This window comes from Puma concolor, chromosome D1 (genome assembly GCF_028749965.1).
Source record: "Puma concolor isolate L17-30 chromosome D1, mPumCon1.1.hap2, whole genome shotgun sequence".
NCBI lineage: Eukaryota > Metazoa > Chordata > Mammalia > Carnivora > Felidae > Puma > Puma concolor.
This window is the reverse complement of record NC_141676.1, coordinates 48,058,783-48,078,031: the sequence shown is the minus strand read 5'-3', so window position 1 is coordinate 48,078,031 and position 19,249 is coordinate 48,058,783. Positions and strand designations below refer to the sequence as shown.

General features: G+C 49.9%; 1 protein-coding gene across 3 annotated transcripts in view; it reads right to left on the bottom strand.

Moving 5' to 3' along the window:
* GALNT18 (polypeptide N-acetylgalactosaminyltransferase 18) overlaps positions 1–19,249 on the bottom strand; it is a 355,216-nt gene that overhangs the window by 99,348 nt on the left and 236,619 nt on the right. For all 3 annotated transcript variants that reach the window (XM_025928366.2, XM_025928368.2, XM_086677970.1), the window contains exons 4-5: positions 2,600–2,783; positions 889–1,086 (exon numbers count right to left, since the gene is read on the bottom strand). In XM_025928366.2, the coding sequence (XP_025784151.1) occupies positions 889–1,086; positions 2,600–2,783 (382 nt within the window). The remainder of the gene's footprint in view (positions 1–888; positions 1,087–2,599; positions 2,784–19,249) is intronic.

Below are 19,249 nucleotides of genomic sequence, written 5' to 3'. Positions count from 1 at the left end.
ATCTCCTCTTTCATTCCAAGAATTGTCCCCTAGGCCACCTCTGGTGCCATCTGTGTGTTTAACGAGCAGGACTTTGCAGAGAGCATAAAGGCACCTGATCTGTGATTAACCAGACAGAAATAAGGGCTGGTGGGGTGGCTGTTTCAGGAGTCCTGACCCATGGCACAGAGGCTGCACAGTGGAGTCATTTGGGTGTCTGTGAAGGCAGTGGCAAAGGCAGAAAGAGTTCAGAATCTTTAAAATGCAGTTTGAAGCCACTTTTGACTGAGTCCTACGGGATTAACTCGAATATCAGCAAGGCATACAAGGCGCTGTGAGGTCTGGTCTTGCCTCTCTGCCCCTCCAGCCTCATTGCCTGAGGCTGCCTCCTCATGGTCCTCCTCCCAAAGGTCCCTTTAAACCTCCTCTGTGTCCACAAACTCACTCTGCTTCTTCACATACGAAGGTCCCTGCCCCAGCTGGCAATCTCCTCTATGCACTTAAAAACAAGTGCAAACGTTAGTCTCTGAAAAAGATTTTCCCCACTTTCCATGCAGTTTCCTCCAGCAACAATTTGTTCTTCCAATTATTTTGTCTGTCTTCACTAGACTTCAGGCTTTTGGGGGCAGGAACTGAGTCTTAATCCCTGTGGATCCCCAGCACCAGGCACCGCAGCTGGTACCCGGCGGGTGTCCCATCACCATGTGTGCAAATGAATAACTCTGAGCCTCTGAATGGATGCTGGTGCCATAGTTCTTTTGGAAGGGCTCATCTGTAATTCCCTTCCGGCCCCACCCCCCACCCCATCATCCCACAGTGGGGCTGGAGTTTGGGGAACAAGTTTGAGCTGGGAGGCGAGTCCCTGCCTGGAAGACAAGGCAGAGAGAGCTGCAGGGAAGGATGCTTTACCTGATTGGGGCGGTCGAATTCTCCAGCTTCCACCAGGCCTTGGGGGGGTTCAGGTAACGACACCACAGCTCCCAGTCAAAGCCCTGGGCGGCCAGCGGGTACTCTTCTATCTCAAAGTTGTCATATTTGATGTTGTCAAAGGAGGGGGAGATGATCCGCTTCCGGTTCTCCTTTATGCGGGTGAGCACAGGTTCAGCCCTGAGCGAGAGGAGGGGAAGGACGGTAACTGCTTCCAAGGTGTCCAGCTGGCGACCCCTAGAGCTCCTTCCTCCCCCCACCCCTGCAGGAAAATGAACAAAACGCCTGGCCATCTGCTCCAGGAGCACTGTTTTGCCCCCAGGGAAGGAGTCCCTATTTAACCTCCACCCCTCTCCCTAGACTTGTGGGTTGGCAAGAGGCCTGGGCACTCCTGCAGCTTGTCTGGGGCTGAGCTGAGAGATTCTTCGTGCCTTAGATATTTGTGTCTGCTTGCTTTCACTTTTTCTACTAGAAAAAAAAAAAATCAAGACCCAAGAAAGAAGAGAGGAGGAGATCTGAGGTTCTATGGGAAGCTTTCAACTCAGGCTTTGATTTTGCTAAAATTCAGTGTATCAACCAGGAGGAAAAGGCAGATGACAGTGGCAGAAGCATGGAGGTGAGAAGAAACTTACTTGATGCTGCTTCAGTCCTTCCACCCCATCCCACACGCCCTCCACTGCCCAAGGAGAGGCAGGGGGTAGGACTTCCAGGCAGCCAGGAGGCCCCCATGGGCACCAGGCACATAAAGTGTTTGCAGACAGGAATGATGAGCTTCTTATTAATAATGCATTTGTTGCGTAATTGTTTATTCAAATCAGCTTGAAATAGTAAGTGTCCCTCTCCTCTTCTGGCCATAAATCCAGTGAAAATGCTTTTTAAATAGTCACAAATGGCAAGCAGGGACTTCAACTATAAAAAACAGCTTCATTGCAGCCTTAATTTGGGCCTGTTATATAAAAGTATGCCCAAATCTAGTCATGCTGCGTGCATGCCCGGCAGCTCCTTCCTGCTAAAGGGCCGTCCTCACCCTGGGTCTCTACTAAGCCACACACAGTGGGCCAGCCACAGCACACCCCCGCTGGCCCTGCAGGGATGTCAATGTCCTATCCCTGATTGGCTGCAGCCACTGAGTCCATATGCCTTTTCTCTTGCCCCACACAGCACCTCAGCAGCCCTGACCAGAGAAAGAAAGGTTTTCTAAGACACAGTTTCACCAATAGGAAGAATCTGAGATTCTATGCTACGTCTGGGTTGGCATTTGGGGGAGCCCAGGCCACCCGTGATAACATCAAGCTACCTTAGCCCCTTCTCACCACTGTCTGCTTCATGTCTGGTCCAGCTGTCCCTTGCCCAGCAGTTGCAGCCCTGTCCTGAGCTGGGCTGGAATTCTAAGCCTTGCCCTTAGTATTTACCCTCTCCCAGATCCCATCTCCTAGAGGAAGACACTAGCCAGAGTCACACCTGATGTCACCATACCCTTTAGACACTGTGTATTGACCTGTTGGACCCTGACTCCCCCCACCCTGAAGGGCCAGCCTGGTGGCCTATGTCAGTCACACATCCAGACCTCATCTGTTTCAAGAATTCTCTCCTTTCCCGCACTAGGACTGAGATCCCAGCATGCTTTGCACTCATTTGCGCCAAAGCCCTGGACCACACTGGGACTTCTCCTCCTCTCCTGATGGGCACTTACCAGCCCACATTGAACTCCACATGGGCATCAAAGAGTGCCACTACGGGGGCGGTGGCCACTCTCCAGCCGCTGACTCTGGAGCGGATGAGGCCTTCCTGCTTGCTGTGGCGCACGACCTTGATGAAGCCCGGCTTCTGGCCATTCACCTTGTCTACGTACTCCGTCAGCTTCTCCTTCAGCTCCTCTGGAAGGGAGAAAATGCATCGTTAGCATGAGGTGGGGAGGGGCGATGAAAACATTCACCCTTTTAGGTGAGAGGCTGGAGGGTCCATTTCCCTCCCCAGGTCTCCTTAATGTTCCCCAGGATGGCCAGGGCCGCTCAGCTTTGAAGGGAAAAATAGAGGCGAAAACAATTTTTATTGAGCCCGGCAACTTGCACAGGGTCACATGCTTCACACATACTGTCTATTTAATCTTCACAACAAGCCCATGGGAAAATGGGGCTCAGAAGGGTTTCTCAATTTGTCCAATGCCTTGCAGCTTGCGAGTGGCACAGGCTGGTTTCAAGCCGGGTCTAATGACTTCAAAAGCCGTATTCTTCTCATCAGCTCAGTGGCCTCTTTCTTCCCCTGTGCCCTCCACTGGTTCTCCCCTAATGCCCAAAGAAAGCTTCCATCTGCGAAGATTACAGCCCGGGACCCGTTCCTGCCTGGATCTCCATCCTTCCGGGAAGTGGACGACCAGGCATTATGCCCTGTGAGCAGTTGGCATTGGTTTGCCGCCTGCTGGTGCCTGGCTAAGCATCTGATTCCCCTGCTACTTCGTAAATGTACATGGGTCCTGCGGTCCCCTCGCCCCTCAGCCAGAGACGGCACGGCAGCCACGCTCGTTGGGTTTTCCACAGCAGTTTAGGCAACAGCCTGTGACACTCCTTTTCCCAAAATGACCCTAGTGGGCTGCATTCTCCCACCTGCCATCGCTGCACCTCCCCAGCACTCGATTTCCACCCTTTGCCTGTGTTCTCCAGGACCGCCCTGGCAGGAGTCCTCCTCCTACCTGCACAGCCTGCCCACGCTGTGGGATAGACCCATTGGGCTGAGCCTCGTCCTCATCAGAGGACAGCAGGAGCTCCGTGTCCCTTGGTGCCCAGTCTGGGGTCCTGCCAGACAAGCAGCCTGCCGTGAGAAAAGGGCAGGAGGTGGCCAGCACAGTGCCTGGCACCTGGCAGGCGTGCCCCAGAGCAGCAGCCCTGTGTAGTGGAAAGAGGGTGGTATTTGGAGGCAGCAATGATGCAGTTTAAGTCTGCTTTCCAGGTAGGAGCGTTATGATCCTAGGCCTGTTCCTCAACGAGTTGTTGATGTCTCTGAGGATGTGGTGGATGGTGGTGGATGTATTTCACGTGTGGTAAGGACGCGGATTTTGGGGAACCACAGGGTGGACTGTTAGGGATCAGCAAAAAGATACGCTGAAGCCTAGCCTCTAGTACCTTAGAATATAACCTTATTTGGAAGCAGGGTCTTTGCAGATTTAACCGAGTCAAGATCATTAGTCCCATGACTGGTGTTCTTATAAAAGGAGGAAATTTGGACAGAGAGACAGGTGCAAAGAAGGAAGATAAGTAAGGAGACATAAAGAGAAGATGGTTACCTACAAGCCAAGGACCATCTGAGGGCACCAGAAGCTAGGAGAGAGGCCTGGAACAGATCCCTCTCTATCACCTTCAGAGGGGGCATGGCCCTGCTCGATTTGGACTTGGTTTTGGACTCCAGAACTGTGAGACAATAAATTTCTATTGTTCCAAGCCTCCCAGTTTGTGGTATTCATACAGCAGCTCTAGGAAACTAATATAGTTGTTATGAGGATTAAATGGGATTGACATGTGAGAAAAATGCACAGCATATTGTAGATGCTTAAAAAAAAAAAAAAGCTCCTTTTCCTCCTTCCTCGGGTCCATCACATTGGAAGTTTTAAGAGAAGAAGGAGCCGCAAATCCTTCTTCATGTGCTCTGGTCCAGGACCACCTCTTCCTGCTCTGCCCTGAATCTAGGTTAGAAGTCCATAAGCAGCAAAGCCCTGGCGGCCAAGCAGGAGATTGGAACACGTGCAGGGACCTCATGGTCAGGGCAGGCCTTGGGGCATGCCGGCTACTGCCAGAACTGGTGTGCCCTCCTATAGACATCGATTTCAGATCTTTTTACACATGATGGTGGCCAAACAAACAGGGCTGGCTGGATGGGTAGGATGTCATCCCTAGGCATCCCTGCTCGAGTGATCATCATGGAGGTGAGGAAACTGGGCATCAGAGGCAGAAATGCTTAAAGGGAGGCAGGAAACGCAGGTGCTACACAGCTATCAGCTTGCTCTGTGACCTTGGGCAAATCCCCATGAATCCCAAGACCTCAGAGTTAGTTGCACAGGATTTTAATGTTCCTTTTGAACCAATTACCCATCTAAGATTTGAATCGCCTCTGTCTATCCTGATGAATGATCATCCGGCCCCTGCAGTGACCAGAAACACAGAGTCCATTCCTTACTGGGCCATTCTAAATATCCAATGTTGTTCTTCTTCCTTTTGCCCCCCAAATTCCAGGGTGCTTCTACCTTTCACTCACTGGTTCAAGATTTACTTAGGGGCCAAAGGGGGAGAACCAAAGCCCTCTTCCACATGACAACCACTTGGAGTAAAAGGCCATCCTTAAGTCCTTGCTGAGGATTTCTCTAGGTCAAATGTCTTCAGTGCCTCTGTATACTTCCTCACGTCTGGTGAGTTCAGGTTCTTTTATCATGCTCAGCTTTCCTCTAAATCTGTTAGTTTTTCTTTAACACTTAAATTATGCACCTAGAAATTGGCCTAATACTTATGGAGTAAATTGGGCTATACAGAATAGAATGAACTAATCACCTCCTTTATTCTAGAATCTATACCCCTATTCATATAGTTGAAGGTCTCATTAATTTTGGCCTACTTTTGACTCAAATTGAGCTTCTTGGGAACAGACAATGACACATCCTTTTCACATGTTGCTGCTAAGTCAGGCTTCCTTCATCCCGTTTCTTCACAGATGCATACACATGTGGATGCATGCATGTGTGTGTGCGTGTGTGTGTGTGTGTGTATGCATGTTCTGAGCCAAACCATTAGGATCTTATGTTTAGTCTGCTTTTATTCCATCTTTTTAAAGATTTACACCGTTTCTCTGAAGTCAGAGTATGTTCTTCCCTGATTCTGTTATCCAATGGCTTTGTTATCAAGCCCTCCAGCTTTCCTGCTTCTGCAAGAGTGATTAGCACATGGCCTTTATTGTCATTCGACTCATCCTTTTACACAGAGTGACCCTTGTGTGGAGTTGGGGCCAATGAGGCTGGTCGGTCAGGTGTTCTCATTCCATCCTGGAGAAAACTCAGCTGACTTTCAGGCTGCCATTCACATGCAGTATCTCTCACTTCAGCTGATGTGAAAATGACCTCGAGATCTCCAACCACACAGCTGGCTGGGGAGGCCTGGGGATGCCGCCGTCTGCAAGTATCAGGAAGTCGGCCATAGAGCGGCATAGCTCAATGTGCCCCGTGCTTACAAGGTCTTCAAGCGTGGCTGCCAGGAGGCCTCTTGAAACACTGACTGTTCCATCTCTTCAAAGGTCCACCTCTCATATATCCTTTTTGAAATTTTTAAGTAGAACTCATAAAGCCTGGTATTTGGGCTTTTGATAATGGCAGTTAAGGGCTGAGTCCAGGAGCTTGGAGTGAGAACAGAGCTAGTACCAAATGACACCCTTCTCCACCCCCAGGGAGGACATACCTGTCCCCTTCTGTCCCTCCCCACCCCTTAGCTGAGAACCACTGCCTCCTGTTGTTGGGTTTACTGACGGGATAGGGCTGTGGATGACTGCCACCCTGTGATACTCCATGAATCCCCCCTTCCTGAATTCACGTCCTTGTGTAGCCATCTCACAGGCTGAATCCGGGCTGACCATAGGGCAAGAGGATGCAGGGGGGAGGGATGTGAGCTGGTGGCGGGCCTAAGCCTCTGGAGGCCTTGCAGCTTGAACTTTCATTGTTTTGTCTGGCTGCCTTAAGTAAGGAAGCCTGAGACAGCCTCCTTGAGCTTGAGAGGCCCAGTGAGCCCCCATTAATTTAGGCTACCCCACCAAGGCCCAGACAGTGAGTGAGGCCATCTCGGATCCTTCTGCTGATTGCAAACGCGGGGTTGGGGGGAACCCAGCTGACACCCCATAGAACAGAGACAAGCTGCCTTGTTGCAGAACTGAGAGCCAGTGAATGGTTGCTGTTTTAAGCCACTTACTTCTGGGATGGTTTGTTATACACAGAGGCTAACAAAACAGGCTCTGTTATTCTGGTGTGGTGCTGAGGTTCGGGTAAGATTGTGAACTCCTGATGCACAGGAAATGTGAAGAGCCAGACACACACAGAGAAGAGCCACTTAGAAGGTGGCAGCAAGAGACAAGAAGGCTTTGCTTCTTGTAGGAGCTGCTGGCCCCTTCGTGCCTCTGCGCCCTGTTAACGGAAGTAGGATAAAGGTTTCTGGTGGACTAGCTAGAGGGAAATTCTGTTCTCAGCCCGTTGCATCCCAAACATTGGCTACTGATTAGAAGAGAGCATTCCCTTAGTCCTGACCAAACAGCTGCTATCAAAAATCAAAACAGTCCTGAAATACTCCAGACAATATTGGCTCATAGTCTTTGCAAAGTGTCTTTACCTAATTAGGTATTCATGTTTTCCTTCAACTTTTACATTGCCAAAGAGAGAAAGAACTATGTCAAAAGCACTTCTGCGTTTGCTAGGAAACCATCGCCCAAGATACTGCCTATTATATATTATATGTAATATATAATATATATATGACAAATGCCTCTCAGAACTTAGTTCAAAAAATATATTTTCTTTATACCTACACACAAATACATAACCCCGCATAGTTACCTTTTTGCCAAGGCTGCCAGGAAGCTCAGAGAAAAAAATCTAATGCCTAATCACAGGGTTCAGCATTCTTGCTTCTCTACCTTTGCAAAAGATTTGATTTTCAACTTCTAAAGTCTGCATTATTTTACTTTTTCCCCCCCCCGTGTGAGCTACCTTTAACTATTTCTTGAAATATCTACAAATAACTTTTAACAAAGTGTCTTGGTAGAGCAGGGCAGGAGCATAATTATGGAAAGAAGGGGGAGGCTGTAGGTCACGTTTGTTTTAATGTGTTGGGCAAAGACGAGGTGGGGAGTCTGCTCTCTGCGACTTTGCCAGATTTAGAATCAATGGTGGAGTTGTCGATAGCCAGCGTGGACAGAGAAATACAATCTGCACCCTGCATGGGGCCAGGTGTCATCCCTCTTCTGTTGCTCCTCCAGCCCTCCCCTGCTGCCTGCAAATCCCTACTCTGTTGACATCTGAACGACCTCTGTGAGTCAGCACTCCCGGAAGCCATGCTTATCAAATGCCATCCCCTCTGGGGAGGGCACAGGCCACTCTCCACCATCCCCATGTGGTGCCTCCCCTCAGGGCCCTGCTGAGTGCAGCCTGCTTGCTTGCTCTCCCTCCTTCAGACTTGCAAGCCACATAAAAATGCGGACTTCACCAGCCTGGTCAAACAGAGCCCTTTCTTCCCTCCCTGTATATGCCCCCGTGCTGTTCCTGTAAAAAGCAATTAGCTTCACAGGGTCATCCCAAAAGAAACAAAATGCAGGCTGAGCAGAAGAAGTCTGGTACTAATGGCTGTTAATCTGATTTGAACACCTAATGAGATACTCTTTATCTCTGGCATAAAGGAAAATAAAGGATCAGGAAATTGATGCCCAACGGGCCTTTGCTCTTCAGAGGGCAGCTGCATAGGCATCTTTGCAAAACGGCCTGTCCAGCCTTGCCCAGGAGGAACGTGGTCCTCATTCTACCCTCGATGCTCAGATGACCACTTTCCATGTCTGTCCTAGGTTTGGGGGAAGTAGGAGTGACGGGAGAGCCACCCACCCATTCATTTGGCAAATACCGAGCTCTCACTAGCTGCTGTGGCAAGAGCTGTGAACCAGATAGTCCTTATGGAACTTCCATTCTGCTGGATGAAAAAGGCATGCAATCTACTTCATTGGGAGACAGAGAGTAGGGGGAGGAGGTAGAGACAGTGGGGGAGAGATGGAGAGAGAGAGGGATGGAGAGGGAGAAAGACAGAGGGAGGGAACAGGCAGAGAGAGAAGGAGGGAGAAAAAGGTTGAGATTTTTGAAAAAGAATCTCAGAAATGGATTCAGGGCTCACAGACACCAAAGCCTCTTAAAGGACAGGCCTCCTGGGCCTGAGAAGCAGTTCCTGGTGCAGTTGGTGGCAAGTCAGAGAGGCACGGGCTGAAGCTACAAGATCTCCCTGCTGTCACTTTCCTATAGCCCAGTGGTTCTCAACAGGGAGCGATTTTGTTACACTCCCACCCCCGTGAGGGGATATCTGGCAATGTCTGGAGACGGTTTTGAGTGTCCCAACTGGGAGGGTGCTCCTGGGCGTGGAACTGCTAAATATCCTACCGGGCTCAGGGCAGCCCTCTGCAAGAAAGAATTATCCAGTTCAAAATGTCAACGGTGCCAAGTCTGAGAAACCTCATGTGGCTCTCAATGATGGAGGAGGCCTCGCCGTGGAAATCTGAGCCCAGACTCCTGCAAAGTTTTCAAAACTGGAGTTCCCAGGGCTGCATCTGCTCAGAGACGTATTCCTTTGGCCTGCAAAGCACTCCTGCTGGGTGCTAATTGGAGTTGGGCTGGAACTCCCGCTTTAGAAGGGTGCTGTGACGGGTGTTGTCCACTGGCCACCTTCCGTGGGTGCCGTCTGAGTAGTCCTCACAGGGTGCACACTCAGAAGCGGCCTAATGCTCCCGACTATGGATGGTCTAATGCTCCTGCCCACATTTCCTTGGCACCCACCTTCCCAGACACACTGCTGGCCATCCTCTCTCTGCCTGAGGGCTTTCTCTGGCCACCTGTACTCAGCCTGTCTACAGACATAGCTCTCAATCCGTTAGGGGTAGGACTCAGGGGATGAATATCTGTTATGGGGTGAATTGCGTCCTCCCTCCGCCCCCATTCATATGTTGAAGTCCTACCCACCAATACCTTAGTATATGGCTTTATTTGGAAATAGGGCCATTGCAGAAGTAACTAGCTAAGATCTGGTTATACTGGACTAGGGGAGACCCGAATCCAATATGATGGGTGTCCTTACACAAAGATGGCCATATGAAGACAGAGACACACAGGGAGAATGCCATGTGATGACAAAGCCATAGATTGGAGTGATTCATCTCTGAGTCAGGGAGCACCAAAGACTGCCGGGAAACCCTAGAAGGTAAGGGAGAGACATGGAACAGATTTGCCATCATCACAGCCCTGTGGATGCCTTGATCTTGCACATCCAGCTTCCGGAACTGAGACAATTTCTGTTGTTTAGGCCACTGAGACTGCCGCTGCTTTGATACAGCAGCCTTAGGAAATGAGTCCCTCCCTGCTTCCTCACCCCCAGGTGAGACAAAGCTGAGGCAGGTTGTACAGTCTCTGGGTGGTTCCCAGTGGGATTGGGCCTGGGGCCATAGTGGTAGCTTGTTTGTGAAGTCCGCGGTGTTGACTTTTCTCTCTGCCCTCACACCACACTCTCTCCTCACGGTTTCCTGAGGTCATCTATATGACAAATGACTCGACCCCAATGCCTGTTTCAGCGTCTGCTTCTGTGGGAACCCAAACTAAGAAGCCATACATTCTTCATGACACTATGGTCCCCACCAGCATATGAATTTTCAACCCTTGCCCAATGTATATGATGTGGATGTATGTATATATGTACGATGACTTAAGTTCCTCTACCCCTGTATCTCTGCATTAACTGGCTAATGTTCAATAAAGGAAATAATAGTAATAATGATGTACCAGGCATTTGACATTTAGCATATATTATCTCATTTAAGCCTTTTGACAACCCTATGACGTGGTTACTATTAATGTTCTATTCTGAAGACAAAGAAATGAAGGCACAGTGTGACCCAGGCTGTACATGGTGAAGTCCGGCATTTCAGTCTGACCGAGCTGTACCCAGAGTTCATGCTCTTTACTCTCCATACTGCCTCTCTAGGATAAAAACTAGCCTGTGCAAGAATCAGCTTGGTAGAGGGGCGCCTGGGTGGCTCAGTCGGTTAAGCACCCGACTTCGGCTCAGGTCATGATCTCACGGTCTGTGAGTTCAAGCCCCCCATCAGGCTCTGTGCTGACAGCCTGCTGCCTTTCCAGATTATGTGTCTCCCTCTCCCTCTGCCCCTCCCCTGTTCATGCTGTCTCTCTCTGTCTCAAAAATAAACATTAAAAAAAAAATCAGCTTGGTAGAAACCCAGGCTCCAGGGTACCACACTACGCAGAGTCTGATTTGGTATATCAGGGACCAGAGACTGTGAATTTCATACAAGCTCCCAGTGAGATTCTGATGGGCAGCAGAGCCTGATAACAACCGAAATAAGACCGGTTTTGTTACAGGGGGGGGGAAAAGGAGCCTTCTCTGCAATGTGTGTGGCTCCAGGCCTTCACAGAAGGCTTCAGACTCTGTCTGAGAAAGGCTCCCCCAGTACCTGCCCAGATAATTCCCTCTTCATTTTTCCAAACCCCTGGGCTCCATGTTGGGACCTTCAGTGACAGGCCCTTCATTGCCCAGTTGGTTTTCATTTCTCTGTGTGTCCATCTTTCGATCTCATGCGTTGGACTGTCCCCTGAAGTTCCCCAGCTGCCCTTTGCAGAGGGCACTGCCTTTTGTCCCTCTTGCCCAGCCCCACAGGTTCACATGAGCCAGCCCTGCCTTCCTCCCTAGCTCAGTGCTGTCCCCGAAACCCAGCCTACATGGGAGTAGCTACCCCCACTCCAGTGCCTGGGAGGGGAGCATGCACACCCCCGCTGAGAAGTGCTAATAATTGCTAGTCTCCAATAGTGCTAATTTAAAGATTAAAAGCACAGCACATTTCTGTTTATTCTTCCAAGAGCGAACAGTAGCTGGTCTTCCTCAGATCAAGATTAAGCGACTTTCCTCTAAAGCCATTTAGGGCCATCGAAACACAAATGATATGTCAACACATTTTAAAAGAGAGATTATTCATTGGGATGCCATGGTTGTCCAACCTAGCTGATCATCTGCTTATCTAAAGAGCTAAAAAAGAAGTACAGATGCTGCCCCACCCCCATCCCCACCCCCACAAGGAATCCAGAGAGGCCTGCTGATGAATGATGGTGAGCTGGGCTTGGACAGCGGTGATCCTAAAATAGAGCCTAGCAGCCTTGCTTTATGCCTTCCTGTCTCTTTAAGATCCTTCGGACAAGCCTTCACATTCTGGGCAGTTTACAAATTCTTGCATGCATTTCTTCTTCCTCTGTCCACTACACTTAGCTGAATTTCTGTCCAGCTCCTTTAATTGCCGTACTTCTTCAAAGTCAATTGCTACTGAAGTAGATTTGGAATGGCCTTAAATGGTTCTCCTTACTCGGGACTTGGGGAAAGGCTCCACCTCGGAGACCCACATATGGCATTTAAAATACAGCTGGAGGGTCCAGCCTTAGTGTCACAATCTTCCTGGGAGGCTCCAAGCATTAATTCAGTCTTGGCAAGTTACAGAAATCCCCAGGATTACCACCCAAAAGACCCAACCATCTGTTTCTGGGTGTATTCTTTCATGTCATAGCCAGGCATTAGTAACCACCAAACCCACAAAAAATATGCATTCCTCACTTAGTGGGGTCTCCAAAGCCAGGCTTTCAACATCCACTAACACTTTCCTATCTGCTCCAAAATGACTTATTTTCCCAAAGATCCTGTGTGCTGCAGTAAAGTGGTCAGAACTGCTTTCTGAAGATGGCGGTGCCAGGTGTAAAAAATGGTCCCCTGGCCAGTCAAGAATGTGTTGGGTGCAAATCAATGCTGCCCCCCCCCAAGCTCCCCCACCCTCCCTTCATCTTTCTCTCTCTCTTTTTGTCTCAACAATAGCAAACAAAAACAGCACAGAGCCTGCTGGGGATTCCCTCTCTGCCCCTCCTGTCCTCATGTGTTTGCATACTCTTTCAAAATAAATAAACAAAAAATTTTAAATCCAACCCCCCCCCCAAAACTGGATTTGTAACATTTTCCAGCATCTGTGGTATAAACACCATAACTGATTTCAAGCTCTTAGCGATGCCATTGACCCTGAATTGGGGAGAGTTGTGCATGCAGCGTTGGGGAAGGGTGTACACGATCAGCTGGTGATAATCCAGGTCAGCCCCAGATCACTGGTTCAAATGCCCAGCCAGAAAGGCTGCAGTTCTGTGGGTGCATCTCCCAGTTTAATGTATGATGGGCTCAGTGCTTTATATCTACCCGTCCCAGTCTTCATTCTTTCACCCAGCAATTATATATTCAGCACGTATGAAGTACTGTACATTATTCAAGATACTCATCTAATTGAAATCTCACTACCACCCTACAAACAATGACATTTATAGCTAATGTTTATTTAGAGCTCACCACGTGCCAAGTACTGTTCCAAATCCACTTCGTATGTTTCCCATTCTGTACTCTCGACAACTATGATCCCTACTTGAGGTGTGACGTATTATACCCACAGTCCATGCATTAGACACTCTGAGCACACAGAGGTGGAGGGATTTGCTCAGTGTCCCAGGGCTGGAAGCCAGTGGGACGGGGATGCAAACCATGTTCTTAATCCCACACGTGATTATCTTCAAATGACACAAGAGAAAACTCAAGGAACAGACTTTCAGTGATGTGCCCCTAACGACACAGATGGTAGGGCATGAGCAGGGGAGTTCAAACTCCGATCAGTCTGCCTCTAATGACTGCTGTTTGCTACTCTGCCCCACAGCCAACCAAAGGAGCTACATGCCTCAGGCCTCCCTCAATAGCGTTCTGTGATCGCTGATTCAATTCGGAAAGAAAATATCCTCTTCTCACTACTGTGTATCCTTAGTGCCCAAGGGAAGGGATTAGACTGCCCAACTCAGCTTCCTTTTGACTGGAGAGTTGGTAGAGTATTCACACACAAATCCAATTTCTCTGGGATAAAAATCCCTGAGCAAGCAAGACCAACAAATGAGGGGAGAGGGCCTGGGTTTGACTTTCCTAGAGCACACCTTACTCACCTTTGGAATTCACAATCGGGCACTATTCAGGCACAGTTGTGCTGGGAAACACAGTAAAGGGCCAAGGACAGAAGGCTGCCTGAACCAATCTGGGTGTTCACCATGGGGTACTGGTCCATGCTGTAGCACCCTCCAGTTCCAAGGGGGGGTGCTTCTGAATGCTCGCACCCTCTTTGCTCCAGACACCCGCAGACTTGCCCAAGGTTGCACAGCTGGTAACAGCATGACCGGGAAAAGAATCCAGCTCTTTCTCCCCGCCTCCCCGCTGCCAGGGGCCTGAGCTACAGGCACTCTGTTCCACCAATTCTCTATTCATCCACCATGAGTAATTCAGAGGATGAAAACAAGAATAATGGACTAATAGAAATCAGTTGTCTTCACAGACTAAATGACCTTGGACAGGAGCCAGCTTGCCTGGGGCTGTGGAGATGGAAACTCACATAAAGTAAAGGTGGGGCAGTGGCCCAAATGCTATGGTATTACTTTCAGGGCATAAAATACTCCTGCTCCTAGGATGATTTTCAGCAGGAATCCCGGGACTTATTAAAAATGCCATGATGGGTGATTAATGTCAGCTGCACCCAGGCAGAGTAGATTGGCCACTGTGCCAGCTCCAGCACCCCCCACCCCACCCCACCCCACCCCACCCCACCCCACCCCACCCCACCCCACTGCTCAGGAGCACTGGGCAGGGCCCTTGATGTGAACTTCAGAGGAGGGAACCACCAAGACCTCAAAGCCCCAGGAAATGCTGGCATCCAGCCTGTGACAGCAGGTTAAATCTGAGCCGGGAACAGGCCCTGCTGGTGTCCCAGCACACAAAGGAGATTCCAGAGGGGCCAGGTCCAGCGTGGGCATTTGGGAACGTCCGGTTGCCGTTGGCAGTTAAGCCAGAGGCCAACTGGAATTCTGGTACTAAATTCTCCTTTTGTGCAAGACTTGAAGATTTCTGAGTGCTGCCCAACTCAGAAACCTGATCCAAAATCTCATGACGGAGAGCACAAGAGCTTGTGAGGAGTCCCAAATTTCAAGAGTCTGAGATCTCTAAAGTCTGTGATTCTTGGATACTGACACCCATGATCCTGAGACCTTGGAAGTCTAAGCTTCTATAAATGCCAGAGGAACAGCCTCCCCCCAGGCCCCTACTCCAGCCCCATCGCTGTTGGCCTGCAGGGTTGAATGAAGGTCCTGGTTCCCACTTGCTTAGCCTCCATAAGGCTCTATACTCAAGTCACATTCCCAAACACGCCAAACTCAGTGGGGCCACAGTACCTTTGCATTAACTGCTTCCTCTCCCTGGAACATTCCTCCTGCCCCATCTGGCCCAGCTGAGACTCTTTTGGAAGTCTTCCTTGATCTGCAGCTCTCCAACTAGAGGAAAGGCTAGGGGAAAGGAGGGATTTTTTTTCTCCTTGGAACACAGACACAGGGCGCTGAAAACACTGATGTGTTCCAGGACACCAGTGAGGGCCAAAGACAGGCCTTGAGGTCCAAGTCCTGCAGCACAGCCCTGAGTGTCCTCCAGGGGGAGAGCTAAGGCTCCCAAAGGTTGTAAGTCAGCTCTGCACTTCTGCAAATCACCGTTGCTTAGGCTGTGTGACCAGCAGCCTCAGCCTGGCTGATTCATGACCCAGGAGACCCAGTGGGCTTTGCACGCATATTTACACCCTATCCACTGTCGGTGCTTGTCAGATCAGGAAGCTGGGTGTTATTTTCCTCAGCTCACTGAACATCTTTGGGCAATCTTTTCTCAAAGGGAAGAATCCCATGAAGGGGTGCATGACAAGGCAGACCCCAAGTGCTCTGCTCTCAGCCCTTGGGTTTTTGTTTCTTTATAAAAAGATGTCACAGGAAGCACAAAGAGCAGGGACTCAGAAGAGAGAGAAACTACAATTTAATTCCCAGTTGTGGCCATCTATCAGCTGTGTGACTTTGGGCATGGGACTTAACCTCTCTGAGCCTCAATTTCCTCATCTTTGAGATGGGAAGGATGTTATCTACTTCTTGCAGTGGCTGGAGGGTTCTGTGAGACAATGCCTGACATGCTGTAAGCACTTAATGAGTGGTGTTCTTGTATGCTCATTAGTCTGAACTCCTTTGTCCCCATCCTTTTTTTTTTTTTAATGTTTATTTGTTTTGAGAGAGAGAGCACGTGCAAGTGAGCATGAGCAGGGAAGAGGCAGAGAGAGAATCCCAAGCAGGCTCCATGCTGTCAGCACAGAGCCCGATGGGGGGCTTGATCTCATGAAATGTGAGTTCACGACTCTGAGCCCAAATCAAGAGTTGGACACTTAACTAACCGAGCCCCTCAGGGGTCCCTCCCTTCCTCCTTTTCAAAGGAAGGTGCCTGGCCTAGAAGCAGGCCCCCCTCCATTATTTGGGAAAGCCCAGCCTACAGCAAATTGTCCTGAGGCTTCCCCAGGTCCAGGGCACTGCTGCTTCTCCTCAGGGGCCACTTCATATTGGATCTTCAACCCCCTTCCTATCCTAGCCTGTCATCCACTAACTGAACAGCCCCTTATGAGGACATTCCTGTGTGCCAGGACTCCTAAGAGCTTTATGTGTATTAAGTCACTTAACCCTCAGAGAAACTCTATTAGGTAAGTACTACTGGTAACCCAATGTATGGATGAAAAACTGAGGCATAAACAGGGTGATCTGTCCAAGTTCAAATGGTTAGCAAGTGGTAGAGCCAACATGGCGGGTTCGGCAGTCTAGCCCTAGAGTCCACGTTCTTAACACATTTCTCGCCTTCGGGAGTAACGGTGGGAGGGTGTATTGAACAAGCACCTGATGGCTCTATGCTGGCCCTTCAGTCTCACTTTGCAATTTAAAGCAGACGAAAACCTAAAGGAAGCCTCTCCCATCTCTGCTCTCATTCACAGCACCCCTGGGAGGCAGGGACCTTTTCTGCTCTTAGGCCCATTTTATTTATTTATTTTTTCAACGTTTATTTATTTTTGGGACAGAGAGAGACAGAGCATGAACGGGGGAGGGGCAGAGAGAGAGGGAGACACAGAATCGGAAACAGACTCCAGGTTCTGAGCCATCAGCCCAGAGCCTGACGCGGGGCTCGAACTCACGGACCGCGAGATCGTGACCTGGCTGAAGTCGGACGCTTAACCGACTGCGCCACCCAGGCGCCCCTAGGCCCATTTTAAAAATGAACATAGCGAAGCTAGGAAGAAGAGGCCCGGGTATTCATATACCAACTCCCAGCAGGCACTGTTGAGGGCTGCTCTGGGGGCGCATTAGTTCCCAGCCCACCCAGCCTGCTCTGTGCATGGCAGAGAAACCTTCCCTGGCTTTGGAGAAAGCCCCCAGGTGAAGAGCTGCAGGTGCGGGCAATGGGAAGGCAGCTGTGCACTCCCAAGTGGTTAGGCCAGAGCTGTGGCCGCGCCCGCTGCTCTGCTACATGGTCCTGGCTTTGGGCACTCACCGTGCCTGGCACATGGTAGGCATACTTTGGTGTTCGTTTGTTTTGTTTTGTTTTAATGTTCATTTATTTATTTTGAGAGAGAGAGAGAGCAGGGGAGGGGCAGGGAGGGAGGGAGAGAGAGAATCCCAAGCAGGCTCCACTGTCTGTGCAGAGCCCGACACGGGGCTCGATCTCACAAACTGTGAGATCGTGACCTGAGCCTAAATCAACTGTCGGATGCTTAACCGACTGAGCCACCCGGGCGCCCCTGTTTTGTTTTAATAAATATGTTTACAAGAATGAATGAATGAATAAATGCTGTCCTGGCTCAATGCTTTCTAATGACCAAGATTTAAACCTCTCCAGGAAGACTTTGGGACTCTTTCTCTTCAATTCTCTCAGCCCTTTGGCCCTGTCTCCTTTATGGTGCTAATGTACTGAATGTCCCACCTGGCTATGAGCTCCTTGAGGAAGGAGATAGGGTCTTCCTCATCCTTGTATCCAGAGTCCAGCCAGAGCCTGGCCATTAGGGGAGGGTTGTTGGTTGGCTGAATAGCACCTGGAACAGAAGACCTTAGACTAAGGTTTGAGGATCCTTCTGGAAAATACCCAGAAAAACCCCGTGGTGCTGCTGTTAGACCTCACAATCACATAGGAATTAAAAAGTCACTCTTTGTCTAGAACCTACTTTCTGAAGTTTCAGCATGTGGTTCCTGATGCACGGTGGACACGTGGGTTCACTGGGCTTGTTTCACGTGCATTGTCCCACTCAATCCTCATGGGAGCCCGCACGTTAAGTAGTAGTGTGGCCATTGTTAACATAAGGAAATGGAGGCTGAGGACACTAAGACTCTTTCCTGAAGTCATAGAGCTCATGAATGGCAGGGCCAGACTCAACCCCACAGGCCTGGGGCAGGTCGGAAGACAGGCTTTGTCAGCTCCCCTCCTCAAGTTCACTTCTGACCTTCCTGAGAACCTCTGAAGGCCCAGTTCCCAAGAGGGTAAGTGAAGTAACAATGGGAAACATGTCACCCTTTCCCTAAGTGGCCTTCTTGCTGCATACCAGGCTTCCTTACAAGCATCTGCTGCTTCCTTGGGGTCAGCGAAAGCCACGTGGGCCATACTCCGTCAGCCCACCCCCATCTTGGCCATGGTGTCTGGAAACATTTTTAGAGCTCAGATTTCTTGGGTGTTATACATATGCCCCAGGCACCATATTAAGCCCTTTCTGCAACTGACCACACTAAGTCCCCACGCCCATGACCTAGGAGGAGAGAACCATTATGGACCTCACTTTATAGCTGAGCCCAATATCACACTGCTAGTGGTAAAGCCTGGATCCAAACCACTGCTGTCTGACTCAGGTACTGTAGGACATGGACCTTTCACAGGACATGGTGAACTCTGGCTCAAGGGAGACACATCATGTTGCCTGGGCACTCACCTATTCAAATACTACTGAATGTCTCTCTGTGCCAATCACTGCTCAGAGAGTAAAACCAAGCTCCCTTCCCTCAAGGAGCTCAAAGACCAGTAAGGCGATACATAGATACATAAATGGGTGTATACTATGATGTCAGACATTGAGTTTGTGCTATGTGGAAAAAGCAAGCAGAGTGAGGCACGCACAAGGACGGGAGAGGGGACCTAGCAGCTATGGTCCCTAAGCAAGGGTAACATTAACCACAGAGGGGCAGTGATGTCATCTATCCAATACAGAGGGGGAGGCTGCTGGCATTTGGGAAGCCAGAGACACAGTTGTGGATCTCAGGAGGAATGTGGGCAAAGTATTAGGCCTATGGGTGGGCCTAAGCAAGGGGCTGGGGTTTAGGAAAAGGTCCTGGCCTGAGAAGCAAAGTGAGGCAGAGCACATCCCTTAGCAGGGTACGTCCAGACACACACTGAGCAGACAGCCCCTCTGGAAGATAGGGCTAGTCCCCACACATCCCTCCCATGCCCTCTTAGCCTGGGGATGCCCAGCTTCAACCATGAAACTAAGCAGAGATGGGAGCAGAAAAGGGGAGGCCAGCACTGACCCCTCCAAGTCAAAAACCTCTTATATCCATGCTTTAGGTTCTAGAGGGGCTGGGAGAAGCCGGGGTTGAGGGAGACTCAAATCCAGGCATGGGCTCTGGGTGGAT